Genomic DNA, 15,393 nt, shown 5'->3' with positions numbered 1-15,393 from the left:
CAACATGTTACGTCACCCTCACTTCAAAGACAAGAATGAGAAACCTGATTAGGGCCGAACGACACAACATATTGTGGATTTCTTTTCTACTCTGAAACCTTAACAAAGTTCACCATGAAAATTTATAGTTTCTTTTCCTCAAGAAATGTGACTTATTGAAAAAAAAAAATGTCATTTATTTTTGTCAACAATGTTGGATATTTTCGTACTCTGGAAATGTCATTACAGATTTAATATTGCTATTTTTTCCTGAGAGAATCAGTTTTCGTAATTAATACCCAAACATGTATGAATTCACCCTCCAGTTGTGTCTTTCTATTTTTATGTCGAGTTTTCGTCATTTACTTTTGAAATGTCAAAGCTGAGGATATTGTATTCTTCCTGCAGGCAGTTAAACTGTGACATTTGAAATAATGAAAAGTCGTCCGCAATTTTCGCTGATATTTTTGGGTAATTTGTACTAAAACTGACCAAATAACGAAATGCAATTATACTTGTATGATTTTAAAAGTGAAATCTCACGTACGATACCCGCAATCTTTTGAAAATGTTTCTGAGGTTTCTGTATGTCATCTGCTACGGGTATCATATAAATTAGCTAACCATGTTTGAATCCATTACATTGAGCAAATAGACAGAAGTGAAATAATTGCTTTTTGATAGCACCTCAGTTTTTACAAAGGTTTGTGCACCTGGGCAACTGGAAAGTTGGGAAAGTTGAATAGCTTTCCATACCTTGTGCATATTAAGTGTTTTGAAAATTGGATTTTGAAATTGGGTGACAGGGTAGGAGGAGGGGGGGGGGGGGGTAAGGTTTGCATTGTTTTCCATACCTTTTACAGTATTTTTGCTAAGATTTTGGAACCAAATTAACAGAGGGGCAAATATGGTGAAGTTTGCATCTGTTTCCACACTGTGCATTATATGTTTGGTGTGGGTAACTGTAGTACCTTGGGAGCTCAGGTAAATTTTACCTATGGTACCCTTCAGCACTTCCTGTTCCTCAAAGAGAACCCTAGTGATAAATTCTGAGTATTGGTAACAATTCTGTGATGTAATATCTTATAACAAAGTGTTTTCATACAGCCTTCTGTGAATAGCTAAGATTGTGTCACGTGATATCTACCAGTGACCCATAGTGACCTCAATTTGCATAACGGGCTAATATTTCTTTTCAATTTTTCCTAGGGCACTATTAATGTAGCATGAGAGTCGTACCTGTGATTTGCTGAGACTCTCGAAAGAAAATGTGATGTGATAAAACACTTATTCAGCCGGGCTATGAGGGCAATAGTAGAGGGCTATTAACCTGAGAGCTGTTATGCAGCAACTATTTCCTAAGCCTAAAAACACTCTGGAAAGAATACATGCCTGTGAATGTGATGTGTTATAAAACACTTATTACCTGGTCTTGTTCAGGCCCTCGTGCTGTTATGTCCGGGCATTGTGTGGCAATTATTTCCCATGGATTTCAGCTTCGAGAAATACTTGCTCCATAACATCCCCTGGGTAAATAGTGCCCTCACAGCCAGGCAATAAGTGTGTGATATCCTGAAATGTAACTTCCAGTTTTCATTCAACATGCATTCTTGAGATGTAAAGTTAGGCCGCCCAGATGTAACAATTGAAGGGTTTGAAGTCTCACATTGATCACTAGAGGGCGCTATTTACTTGAAATACAAGTTGCCGCATGCCATTGTAGTCATCAGATAGTGTCACTGATATGGTGAAGTAAAAGTGTTTTATCCAACAAACAGTTCAAATCCTGTCAAATTTCACCGTCAGAGCTATGAAAAAAAAAGTCTATGAAAATACTACATATTGTTGGTGCTTTCCAACTTTGAAATGATCATTCCCTTTGTAATGAAAGTCCATATCAACAAAATACCTGTACAACTCAGACTGAATTAACTCCAGTTCAATCAATTGTGCTACAATGCCATTGGCACCATTTTCTACATAATACTGCCTTCAATAAAAATCTAAATATAAAAATTATATTTTCCTCTATTTTTTTTTTTAAGTCAAATTTTTGTGTCATGAAAACCCATATTTTGAAGTTCTGTTTGTGATTATATTTTCTATCAAACAATGTCATTTACCAAGTCAGTTTTAGCACATAAACTTATCGTGGTCATACTTTTTTTTTTTTTTTTTTTTTTTTGGGGGGGGGGATACTTGGTTGTTTAATGGGTACAGATGTGTCATGGTGGTATCAGATTACAGGAACAAAATCTAGGGTGTCAAATGTCTACATTTCAGCCAGAAACTAAGTGTCAAATATCTATATTCTACCAGAAAGTATGTTGAGTCAAAAGGCTGTGAAAAATTTGAAAATCGGCAACTTGGAAACTACGATCTTTGACCTCACATTTATGACAATGTCATAAATATGGGGTCAAAGGTCGTACAAGCTTTCAAAGAGGTGGTCAAACCTCTACATAATGCTTAAAAAATCAATAGTCGAACGTCTATCAAAAACAGGGGGTCTAAACCTTGGTACATATATGGTTGTATATACCCTTACTATGCGAGTACACCCCATAAATTCACAGACTTGCAGTTAAGTTTTGTACAGTGATTTCTGTACATGACAAACACAATATCTGACTATTATTCTTCAGCCACTACACGCAAGTTACATTATAGTATACTCAAGTGGACAAAATTCCAAATGAAAAGGGAATGGGAAAGAATGTGAACCTGTCATTTTATTTGAGTATATATTATATATTTGGGTTGATAAAAAAAAGTTGACGAGTCCCAATAATAACTAAAGTCAATCACATGGTTTATTCCACTCATTCTATTTTGTTCATGTTATGTTTTTTAGACCTTTAAGGTGACCTCCCATATGGGGTCGACAATTTAAGTTTTAACAAAGACCAAATTTTACCATTCTCAAGTCCATATCTACTAATTGGTTCCTCATTGTAGTTGGGTGGACTGCAGTTCTCACCATAAGTATTTAGCTGAATGATGTCCGTTACGATTGTTATCCAACAGCTAACAAATATTCCATGAATATTCAAATAAATAAAGTTTATTCGAGACAAATTATGTCCTGCGAGATCCTTGTGCAATGCAAGAAATATGTGCCAAAATTTGTAAAAAAAAAAAAATTTAAGTGCAGGTTTTGTAGTAGTTGCAGTCTACCAGAATAATTTGAGATGTGTCATTTCTGTTCAGTAGAAAAGATTCTATTCAGTTCTTTCGTAGAGGAGCAGAATATTTCAGGGTTATGTGTTGGTCACATTTCAAACAATTTGCATACAAGTTAGTCTATTTCATAACATTTTAATTTCATGTATGTTTCCAAAAATTTCAGAAAAATTGTACATTTCACTGATGTTTTTCATGTAATCGGTGCAAAGATATACAAATGAAATGTATGTATACTCTTAACTGGAATGAATTGCAGGGGATAATATTAAATCTCAAGTGAAATACTAACTACGTTTTCCAATCTTTCTGTATTTGTTACTTATATACTAGACTAAATGTGTGAATATTACACATTTTTCCAGATGTAAAATTGTAAAGTTTGAATTGTATCAAAGTTGTACCTTCAACCGTTGTTTCTCAATGTATCTGTAACTATGAATTGTTTTACAAACACTTTTTGGAAATTTTTTATGACATTACGAAATCCAAGTTGAGGAGACTGATAAATCCAATAATGTTAAAATATTGTTTAAATATTAATAAAATACAATAAAAAAGATATGTTTTTGTTTGATATCTGTGTGAATTTGTCTAATACACAAATGCTACATGATATAGGTGCCTACTTCTGTCCCCTCCAGAATCCTCGTTCTCCCAAGCCAGAGCAGGTTATGGTGTGTTGCTATACAACTGTGTGTGTGGTGTCTGTGTTCATATCCTGTGCAAATCATAGCAAGAGTTAGTTACATAAACCATGGAAGTAGCGGGTTTTACTTCCATGCATGAACGTAACATCACTTCAGTAGGCCACTCCATGGAAGTATAACCCACATACTTCCACGGTCACGCCATCATACTTACTCTTCCAATATTAGATAAGAACTGTGAACATTCACTGGTGTAAAATCTCAGTTTATTTCAATAAACATGACGATATACATAATTACATTCTAGAATGTAAATTTTGAAAAATGATAGAATTTCTCTCTTATGAACCACACAAATCCCACAATACTTTGCAAAGGATTAGTTGATCCCCCTAGAATGGTCTAGTCAGTTCATAGTCCATCATTTCTCCATCTTGAATCCACTGAAAGTGAATATGATATTTCATTCACCGACAACTAGTCTGTACAGTTCATTAAAACAGTCACTCTCTGTCAAATCAAAATTTATCTCCTCCTCTTCTTGTTCTTGGATTCCTTTCTCATTTTGGCTCGTACTTCTTTTTTCATTCGTTTGTCTACCACTTTGTAGGGTCCCTTGATACCTCCTGGTCGGCGTACCCTCTTGCTGGCTATACTTTTCTTGGCTACCACATATGCTGTGTCAGCTTTTTTCTTCTTATTCAGCAGACCAGCCTTCTTGTATAAACTGAAGATAGAAAAAATTACAGGAATAACCAGATACTGTTCGCCAATATTTTTCTTTCTTCAGCCGAGGAAAATATGAGTGACCTAAGGGGCCTTGTCACAATGAGTCAGTGAACTACATTTGAAGTAGTTTGACAAGAGTGGAACATTTTCACACAACTTTGCAAATTCTGGTGAAAATTGTTTTCAAAAGTACTACTTTGTTGACTACATATACGACGTACCTTTTAATTTGCTGTGCCTTTTCCCTATCTCCCATGTCGAGTGTATCAGAAATCTCCTCTGCTTTCTTTCTCGCCTTTGTCAATTTTTTCAACATTTTCCTCTTCTTCCTAGCCTTGGCTTCTGCTACCTTCTTGATAGGCCTGGCATTGATCTCTTTCAACTTTTCCCTGTATTCGGCCACCATTTCCTTCATAGAACAGAACAACAAACAAATTAATGACCTGTCTTTAACTGGTTACATACAATCTTGATAATCAAGGTATCTGACTATGACAGAATTAAATCTTCATACCTTGAAACATTAAAGGTGTCACCATGCAATATTTTTTACAAGTGATCAATTTTTTTTCCAAATTTCCCCATATTATACTTCAAAATGGCCGCCGAACATTGTGTTCAACCTTTGGAAAATAACAAAACAACAATTTCCTTCAGTGCACGTTGGTGAACAATCAAATGTTGTGTAATGATTTTACAAGCACCAGAAACAAATCTTCATCTCGCTGACACTTTCATCTACATATATATAGTTTACATTACGATACCTTGGTTATTGGAAGTTGTTTTTTACGATGCTTTGATTCATCTGTTTCAAACCAATCCGGTAGATTTGTATCATTGAAGGTATTCCTAAGATAAAAACAAATATACAACCTTACAAACAATGCCAAACATCAATATTTCAAAATACAAAATTCAACACGAGACAAAATTGAAAACCGAGACATGAAATTAGAGTAAATTTTGAAAGACTCCAATCTATGTCAACTCCTGTTATGCTGACTTCAAATAGATGGATTTTTTTTACACCATGTCAGAAGGTACGAGGCCATATAATATAATTTGTTGAAAGTATTGTAGGAATGACACAGGAAGAGACCAGAGAAACCCTGTGTTATTCAGCTGGCTTAATCCACTTTCTACCAGAGGGGTATTTGTACACAAGAAACTACAAGTTAGGCAAAAGATGATTTTACAAATGTAAACTGTGTAGGACTTGTCCAAATCAGTGGAAGGGAGCAGTAGTTATAAATCAAAAACACTCAATTATTTGAAAGTTATTTGAATGTCTGGAAATTACTTGATCACGATTATAAATACACAGTCCACAATATATGTAAATTTGAGTATCAGAGACATTATAATGCTGTACATTGTATATCTAACATCATAGTGTGGCAAGGGTTCATAGTAGATGGACCAAACATTGCAATCGTTTCAAATTTACCTATTGTAAGCATGTTCTAAAATCTCTCTCTTGTTCTTCTTTGATGAAACCATCAGTGCACCTAGGGCTAGTCCCTCTGGGCTTAGTTTCCTGATTTTCTTGGCTGGAAAAAAAAACACAAAGTAATATCAAGTTTGTGGATAGCATCAAATTTACAAAATTTTCAACATTAAATTTGAAAGACTGAGGTAGATGAGTGGGTAGGTTAGTGTTTACGATATAAAAGTGTGTGATTATATGTGAATATTGTATTTTCTTCATACTCCATTTACTCTGCTATAGTCTCAATTGAGAACCTGGTAAGTAGAACTACACAAGTTGTTTTGAAATTAATATTCACAAACCACGATATTCTTGCATCATTTTGCATAAAATTCATACATTTTGTTTAATATCTTAAATTTCAAACAGGAAGACATGCAATTCTTTAAAAAAAAAGACTCGGATCAAAGGGAATTTTGATTATTTTTCTAAAGGGTTTTACAATTTTTTCTTAATACAGAGATATTGAACGATACAAAAATGGCTTGACTCCATATATCGACCTAAGAACTGCTGTTTTATCAGATAAATTAACACTTCATAAATTCCTACAAGAAAAAAAGTTCCCTAATATCAACATCCCCAAGAAATCTTCCCCACTCTCTGTACTAACAAATTTACCTGGCTCAGCTGGTACAACTTCAAACCCATCACTGCCACCATCTTTCCTTTTTGAAGTGCTCTGCCCCTGCGAACCAGATCCAGAAACCCCATTCATCATGACTATGTCATCATAATCACTGCCACTATCGCTGTCATCTGAGTCACTATCTTCTGATTCTGATTCTGTAGAAGCTGTCGAGTCATCAAATCTTACTTGTTTCTTGGGTGATTGCTTCTTCTTCGTCTTGTCTTTCTTTGATGCATCTGGGGAAAAAAATACACATCACAGTTTTTGAAGTAGTATTTTGGGTGTGACGACTTACTGACGGTGAGCTATACGATTTGGATTGCCAAAATCATCCATAGGCATTACTTTAACAAAAATGATGAAAAGTACCAATTCTCACATTTTAGTTTGTTGCTCCCATTCAGTGTGATCTATCCACAAAAGCCACTACTTACATCTCTTCAAAATAATGATCAACCTACAAAATCATAAAATGAAGACTATGATACAACTGTTGTAGTATGAAGATGTTGACTACAGATGCCTAGTACAAAACAAAAGTACAAATGTAACTGTAGCAAGGTCACTAAGAAACTTTTGAAAAATTATTTTTTGAACAGCAGTGATTCTGCATGTGTGAGAAAATATAGATAGCTTGCCCAGAACTATTTCTCTTAGTATGTGTTTGTCATAGCTTCTATAAATAGCTTACCTAGTACTACTCCGCCTTTCTCTTTGTATTTTTTAGTCATGGCTTCTAGTTCAAGATCTTCGTCTTTATCAACCTCGATACCAGAAAAAGAGTCCTAGGAAAAAACACACACCAATTTTCAACGTTAACAGAAGTATTGTGATTAGAATGGAATATTTAATCAAGTATGGAAGGGGAAATGAAAGATATTGATGTCGAACTTGGGGTAGGGTGGAATGAGAAGAGTATGGAGTGAAAGGAGGGAAAATGGGAGAAATAGGGTTGAGATGGGTTGAATGGGATGCGTTATGAATGGGTTATACATTGTGTAGATACCATTACATTATATTACGACATACTTTGGATGCAAGAATACAGTTGTTTTTATGTTTGTCTGTTGTTTTTTAACATATGTTATGCTCTATGCCTTGAGTACTGCTTGCAGAGATTACCGTTGGTACCTCACAAATCTCCTGTCATTATAATGTGGTTTAGTCGTATTCTTACCTTGTTAAACCACATCTTTGTTTGTCTGGCTGTTTTGACAGCTTGCTCCTCTAAATCTACCATCAAAGGATTCTTTTCCTTTTCATCAACATCTTCCTCGACCTCACTTTCTTCCTCGTCCTCTTCCTCATCCTCATCATCACTATCATCATCTTCATCATCATCCCTAGAGGTATCATTGCAAATGAAGACAGTAATCAGTTAAGATAGCAACAGCTAGTATTCAATATGGGAACTCCTCTCACCTTGTTAAAGATCTATATACCACATTCAAGCCAAGTTATTGTCTTTGAACAGAAAATATGGATTATATACCCTGGTCGTTCTACGTCATGACAACTCGTGTCTATGTCACTGGTTTTGTGGTGCTTGAAATGTGATTCAAAACATTTCAAATCACCATTAATCAGCAGGATAATACTCAAGACCTAGGGGTCTGTCATTACTTGTCTAGCGACTCATAATGACACGGTCCCTTAGTTCACTAGTATTTTCCTCAGCTGAACAAAGATAAATATTGGGGAATAATATCTAAACATACGAATCACTAGAGGGCAATATAAAGTCATATTTGCCTTCCACTGTAACTAAATTGTATATAGTATAATGACTACCACTGTTTTACATATAATTTGGGGGAGTATGAGTATAATGACTACCACTGTTTTACATATAATTTGGGGACTATGAGTTGGAAAGCGGATTCATTTGAAGATAATAAACACTTAAGAGTCATGAATATTCATGTTTTGCTATTACATATGCATGTCTGCTGACTCCCATGATGCAATGCGTGTCCATGGCAAGGACCTCTACTGAGTGATGAATAAATTTCAACTTGGTGTATTTTGATAATCGTGTGTAATGGATGCGATCTAAAATATGAAAAAACTCAAGAACCCAAAGTTTACACAATTGCCTTTATATCCTGCAGCGGTGTTCATTAAAAACATTAATGACTTCATAAATCCAAAGACACCTACTCATCATCTAGTGGTTTCATCTTTCTTCTGTTGCCATACCGATCTACATCAATACCATCATCATCGTCATCTGATTCAAACTGTAGTTCTTCTTCATCTGACGAATCCTCCTCTTTATCATCATCCATAAAATTAATATCTCCTTTGTCAACTTCTGACAGTTGCTGTAGAAGAATAAAAACACAGATACCTGGTTATTTGATAATATAAGTCTAGTATCACAATACAGTGCTGTGTTGAACATGCAAAAAATCCCCCCTCCCCCCACCCCTGCCCAGCCATCTAAAATGGTATGTGAAGTCAATCTAAACTATAGCGCATATTAATTGCTATTTTCTTCTATATTCCATTCTACCCAAAACATCATAGATTTCCTACACTTTCAGTAGTGTTAGACTTTAGTTCATACAAGGGTTAATCCTGAAGTGTCAGCTATCTGTCATTTTATTAGACTGAGAACTTTTTATATCTCAGCAAGTTTTTTGAAGTAAATCAAGTTTGATATTGATTTCACAACTCAGGTAAACAAAATTCCCTAAAATTAGTAACATCACCAACATTTCAATAGAATATTCTTTACGTTAGTGGAGGAAAGACAACAATGAGCACACAACTTGACAACAAATGTTTACACATGTAGCCATGACGACTCACCTGTTTACTTTTTATACACGTAGCCATGACGACTCACCTGTTTACTTTTTATAAATGTAGCCATGACAACTCACCTATTTACTTTTTATAAACATAGCCATGACAACTCACCTATTTACTTTTTATAAACATAGCCATGACGACTCACCTGTTTACTTTTTATAAACGTAGCCATGACAACTCACCTGTTTACTTTTTATAAACATAGCCATGACAACTCACCTGTTTACTTTTTTATAAACGTAGCCAGGACTACTCACCTGTTTACTTTTGATTTTGGCTAGTGAGAACACCGACTCATCAGTACCAAATTCAGGTTTGTCGTCAGGGAGATCCATCTTCAATGCAAGTCTTTCTCTCAACTTTCTTTTCTTCTTGAGTAACTGTTTCTTCTTTCTGAAATGTGGCAAGGACAAGAACAGGGTAATTCATTACTTTAGATTTATATTTTGATAGCAATACTTCAGAGCATACTACAAGTTCCAAAAAAAATTACAAATGTATAAGCTTCAAAGCTATTGATATAGAGTGGAATAGGCCTTTCCAAAATTTGCCATGGCGGCGCTCTACTTCCTGTCTGTGTGTACCTTGGGGTATACATGGTATTGGTTACTCAGTTAATCAGAGCACTGGTGCTTTCTGCGATGTCTGAATAATAAGAAAAACATCCCTCATTTACACTTCTACAGAATATAATCTTAAGAAACGATACAATGGGGTGATGATACCCCCCAATTTGAGTGAGGGCGCTGTATTCTCAATTTCCTGTTTGCAGTCTGCAATGGCCTTACACTGAGTGATAGATACTGACAACTGTGCAAGCACTCTAATGTTGTGAGAAAGGAATGGGCAACAACAGTGATAAACATACACAAATTTTCACCATGAGTATTCACACCAGTAGTGCATATTAGTTCCACATTCAAGCAATTACTCCATCTCACCTTATAACAAGTCTTCATGGAAGACATACTCCTTTGGGGGCTAATTATCATAAAATTCTACAAACCTCTTAGCTTCTGATTTTTCTTCTTCTTTCAACTTGATCAGTTCTCCTGCAATGGCTTCATCTTCATCCTCACTATCGGACTTGTCTGGCTCACTGTGAAAAATGAACAATACAAATAATGTAAACAAACTACAAAAAACAACACAATGTCAACTAATAACAGTAAACAACCCATGTAAATAGATACATTTATACACAAACAAACAAACAAACAAACACACACACACACACACAAACAAACAAACAAACAAACACAAGGATATTGGTCTGCTCAAGCAAATTTATGGCAAACAATTAGGTGAAAATAATGACCATACTTTAAACTATATTTACTGAGATCTCATATTACAGAAAAATGAGGATATGGTTAATAAAATTCCAGTTTTCTTTACATCAGTGTACACAATTCCATTAACAAAATACTAACTTTTTTTTCTACTTTTCTCTTGACAACACTGAATATATATATGTAGCTTATATTATGGTTCAATTCAGACATTGTGACCAAACGGTTTGTTATCTTTGAGTAATGTTTCGTCAGTTCAAAATATCAAACTGTTTGTTTTGGTCCTACTTTCATATTAACTGTATCATATTATCGATTTGGTCAAACATTCAAGGATATTCAGCTTTACCTTTTCTCTTCTGTAGTAGGTGTTTTGTCTTCTAACACTTTCAACATCTTTTTTCTCCAGTTAATCAGATCTCTGATGTCCTTCTTACCAAGAACTTTGATGTCTTTAAAACATTGTTTGATTTCAATGGTCGTCAACTCATGGTTGGCAACACCCTTGTTGTCAAGTTTCAACTACAAATATGAAATGAAAAGTTAAGTTTACTTTTAGTTAATCTTTTAATGACTTGGTTTCTGTAACTCTATGTAATTACACCCTATATATAGTTATAGTCTAGTCACAGGCGGGCATTTACAAAACTATCAAAGACAAACTGTGACTCCTATTACAACTATAAAACAACAAGTACAACTGCAGAGAAAACACGACAAACATTACCTCATTACAGGAACTTAGAACATCTAAAGGATTTTCACTTTGTAAGAAATCGGTGACAGTCTTTGTGTGGTATAGTGTATAATCTCCATCAGCATAGCCCTCAGCTGACTTTTTCTTCTGTTTTTCTGGGTTCAAAACTGTTAATGGCTTAGCTTCAGCAGTAACTTCTTTGAAAATGTGCTGGATATCGAAAAATCTGCCATCTAGAAAACCAATATGAAATAAAAATTACAAATCTGAACAATACAAAAAACAAATCTTTGTAGAAGACACAGTCCAAAGTATTTTGGGCATCAACATCAATGTTTTCACAAAGTCAGTATCAAGATTTCAGATATAAACATTTACTTCATGTACCCATAATCCTTTGGCTCACATTATTATCAGAAAAACAAGTCTTCATCAAAGACATACTCCCAACATTTCAACTTACTAATTCATGATCAGAATTTTATGACAAATATGGCAGCCATTCATGTAAACTATTGTGAAAGTTACAGGTGTACAAATGGACAGATGCACAGGACCCAATGTAGTAGTCCCCTCCAGGCTTCACCCACTGGAGTCTAATGACCTCTCGCAGCAAATTATGGAATGGTATTAGGCAAATAATGTATACTTAATTTCAAACACCAGTAACTGTAACCTCTGTGGTACGGAAATAGCTTGAATTTGGAGTCTGATCAAGTTCAAGTTTTTATGTCAGAAAGATCTGAAAGATTCTAATGTAAAGATCTTACCTATTTTAGCTGGAGCTATGTAACCTTGACAAACTACAAAGATTTCAGCTGATTCAGATCTGGAGGCTTGTGGTTTGGTTGCATGGACTTTCTTGAATAACTGAGTGAATACCCACATCAATGGTTGGTAGTCTTTGGATCGGAACACCTTAGTAACAAACCAACCACCCTTATTAAGGAAGTCACATGCCAACTTTAATGCTTTCAAAGTCAGAGATGCTGTAGAAAAAACAAACAATGGCATCATCAATACTGGCTGTCTCATCATCAATAGTGGCCGTCTCATCATCAATAGTGGCTGTCTCATCATCAATTGTGGTTGTCTGCATATGTGAGTTTGTTTTGTGAAGTCCTGTATAGAGTCTTCACTTGAGAGAGAGACAACACTAAATAATGAAATCATTGCCAGGTCTCTATTAGATGTATAGAAATGTTGCATTCATTTCCATTTTACCGTTCCGAAGTAACTATATTTTACTGTCCTATTGAGTCTTGAAACCATGTACATTATATTCTCCATTTTCACTTGGTTATTTATCTTGTTTTTTTTTGAATTTTGAAATAAACTTGTTTTTTCACAGCTTTACATACTAAGTATGAGAAATACATCAATAAATGCACTATTTCATCACTTGTTTCAAACTATGGCATGTATATGTATGTCTGTGTGAATGTCTTGTGTACAGTTATGTGAATGTCTGCATAATACATCTATATATATGTGTGTGTGTGCATCTGTTTTGCTCTAAACTGACTAGGTTTAGTCATTTCAAAAACTGACAGCCATACAAAGACTGAGCTGACAAAAGAGAATTGCTCGAAACATCTCCTTTCACTATTACCCGGTACGTTGGGGACTGTTACTACTTACTATCACTTCAAATTTATATACATGTCCACAAGTGTATGAGTGCGTGTCAATCTGCATGCGCATAAACTTTATTATCCTCTTTTCCAGACAAATCTTTCCCTTACCTTGTGAGAATGCATCATGTATCCAATTTTTACCAACATTTGGTGCACCGTCATTCAACACTGCATCGGCTTTCCATTGGTTCAGTTCCTTTGATAAAAGCTATCAACAGACAAGAAATATATTTCTATTCACCCATGACCTTTGACATTTGTCTGGTACATATCATACAAACTGTGGTCAACTTTATATGTAACAATACTTTTATCTGACAATCGATATTTTTTTCTATCATAATTGATGTCACTTACCTGTCTACATTTTTCTGTCGTAATATCAGCTTGGAATGTAGTAACATTTGGGATAGCTCTGATAGGTACCAAGTCAACACCAACTATCAAACTTGACATTGGCATATGATTTGCAGCTACTTGAAGCCTAGCGTAGGAATAAAATGAAAACCTATCAGATTTGTTTCCTTTGGTACAGTTCTCAGGGAGGGCGGGGGGTGGGAGCAAGGTGTCACTTCCCCAATGTTGAACACTTGTACGTAGATGGACCACCCTTTGGGACATGTTTTCCAGCCTACTGCTCTGTCCAAGGTACATTATAGTGTACTTGTACAAGTAAACTATTAATGAATACATGTATACAAACTATCTTACCATCCTCCAGGAGCTGCACACAGATCAATAAGAACTCTGGATTTCTGTAAAAATTGGTATTTCCTATTCAGTTGTAAAAGTTTGAAAGCTGAACGTGCTCTGTAACCTGTGAATAGAAAACAAAATTTGTAGCTACACAGGTTGAACATTACACAATATCCTACTGAGATATAGAGTTCAACATAGTGGCTTTAAATGTTATTCAAAATGATCATTCTATTCTAATGAAGTTTGTTTCTTTCGGTTTGTTCTAATGCCTGAAATAGTTCAATCATGAAGTCTCATAACCTTAATTGGCAGTACCAAGATGTTTACTGATCATACAAAAGTATACAAAATCCCTTCTGAGAAATCATATCTTCCTGATACTAGTACACAGTACCCCACAGACCAGTCCTGCTTGCAGATGGAGTGGGTGACTCGATTCTGACAGAGTGTGGAGAAAGGATGGGAACATCGTCAGAATCAAGTCTCTTACTCCATCTGCAAGCAAGACTATCCAGAGATTTGTCTTGGTGTTTCTATCTAAAGAAGCACTCGATCTGAACAGATATAATAATGGCTGGCAATCAAAAGTATTATATATATATATATATATTATATAGACTTAATTCAAAATAATATAAAGGATCTAATAAGTCTATACTCAGAGTTTCACACTTCGAGCGATCTAGTTGTCTGAAGATCGCTCGAAGCATGAAACTCTTCTACTCTTCTACTAATATTTGCATCGCACTTACATTTATATGTATATATGTGTATATATATATATATATATATATATATATATATATATATATATATATATATATAATACATATGTAGCAATATATATATACATATATATACACACACACACACACACACACACACACACACACACATACATATATAATATATATATATATATATATATATATATATATATATATATATATATATATATATATATATATATATATATATATATATATATATATATATATATATATATATTCCTTCTCGCATAGACAGTATATACTGTCTTGCTGTTGTACGTTGTGGTAGTTTTATTTTTAATTTAAAAGGTACTTCGCTGTTCACGTGTGTACCACGTACGTACGGTACACACTGCGATAGCATTTGATAACTTAACTCGTATAACTGGAACAACTCTTACCTGTTTCTTTGGCTAACTTGTAAAATTTATCCTTCCGCCTCTTTCCGGTCTTTATCTTCTTACCCATTTTTTCTTAAACTGAGACTTATTTCGTTCAAGAACTAGGATTGTGGCGAAAGCATGTACCACATGTGTATCTCTAAAATCGTCATCAAAATTGTGTATCTCGTCAGTTCTCATGTAATCACGCGAGAAGATATCCTCATCAATTTCGGGGCCTTACTCACCTCGTACAGTACTGAAATATATGAACGCCTATCATGATATAAGAAATATCATAAATACCCTTAAATTATTACTTTTTCTGATATAATATGATTAATAAACATCAAAGAGAAAACATGACGAAATATTTTCATTTTTTAGTCGTACATAAAGATTACCTTTTTTCCTACCGATGGCAGGATGTGACGTTT

The 15,393-nt window shown here is 34.7% G+C and overlaps 1 protein-coding gene across 1 annotated transcript; it reads right to left on the bottom strand.

The window, feature by feature from the left end:
- Positions 1-3,790: 3,790 nt before the first annotated feature.
- Positions 3,791-15,122, bottom strand: LOC144448951 (pre-rRNA 2'-O-ribose RNA methyltransferase FTSJ3-like). The gene is made up of 17 exons (XM_078139335.1): positions 14,978-15,122; positions 13,819-13,924; positions 13,465-13,591; positions 13,216-13,315; positions 12,241-12,459; positions 11,501-11,703; positions 11,123-11,295; positions 10,488-10,580; positions 9,739-9,874; positions 8,825-8,988; positions 7,842-8,007; positions 7,356-7,449; positions 6,655-6,900; positions 5,992-6,094; positions 5,309-5,393; positions 4,763-4,950; positions 3,791-4,539 (listed from the first exon to the last, which is right to left on the bottom strand). Exons 1-17 carry the CDS (start codon positions 15,042-15,044, stop codon positions 4,338-4,340), a joined length of 2,472 nt encoding a protein of 823 aa, XP_077995461.1. The 5' UTR covers positions 15,045-15,122; the 3' UTR covers positions 3,791-4,337.
- Between the last annotated feature and the right edge of the window lie 271 nt (positions 15,123-15,393).

The sequence above is a fragment of the Glandiceps talaboti genome, chromosome 18 (assembly GCF_964340395.1).
Source record: "Glandiceps talaboti chromosome 18, keGlaTala1.1, whole genome shotgun sequence".
Lineage (NCBI taxonomy): Eukaryota > Metazoa > Hemichordata > Enteropneusta > Spengelidae > Glandiceps > Glandiceps talaboti.
Note: the sequence above shows the minus strand (reverse complement) of the source record. Positions and strands in the feature narration are given on the sequence as shown.

Bases quoted from the DNA above. Each gene is read 5' to 3' on its own strand.
- LOC144448951 (XM_078139335.1), bottom strand. From the start codon at position 15,044: ATGGGTAAGAAGATAAAGACCGGAAAGAGGCGGAAGGATAAATTTTAC. The intron at 12,460-13,215 runs GTAAGGGAAAGA...TTTTTTCTACAG, and splicing joins ACATGATGCATTCTCACAAG to CATCTCTGACTTTGAAAGCA. The intron at 8,989-9,738 runs GTGAGTAGTCCT...ATTCTTCTACAG, and splicing joins CCAAAATCAAAAGTAAACAG to CAACTGTCAGAAGTTGACAA.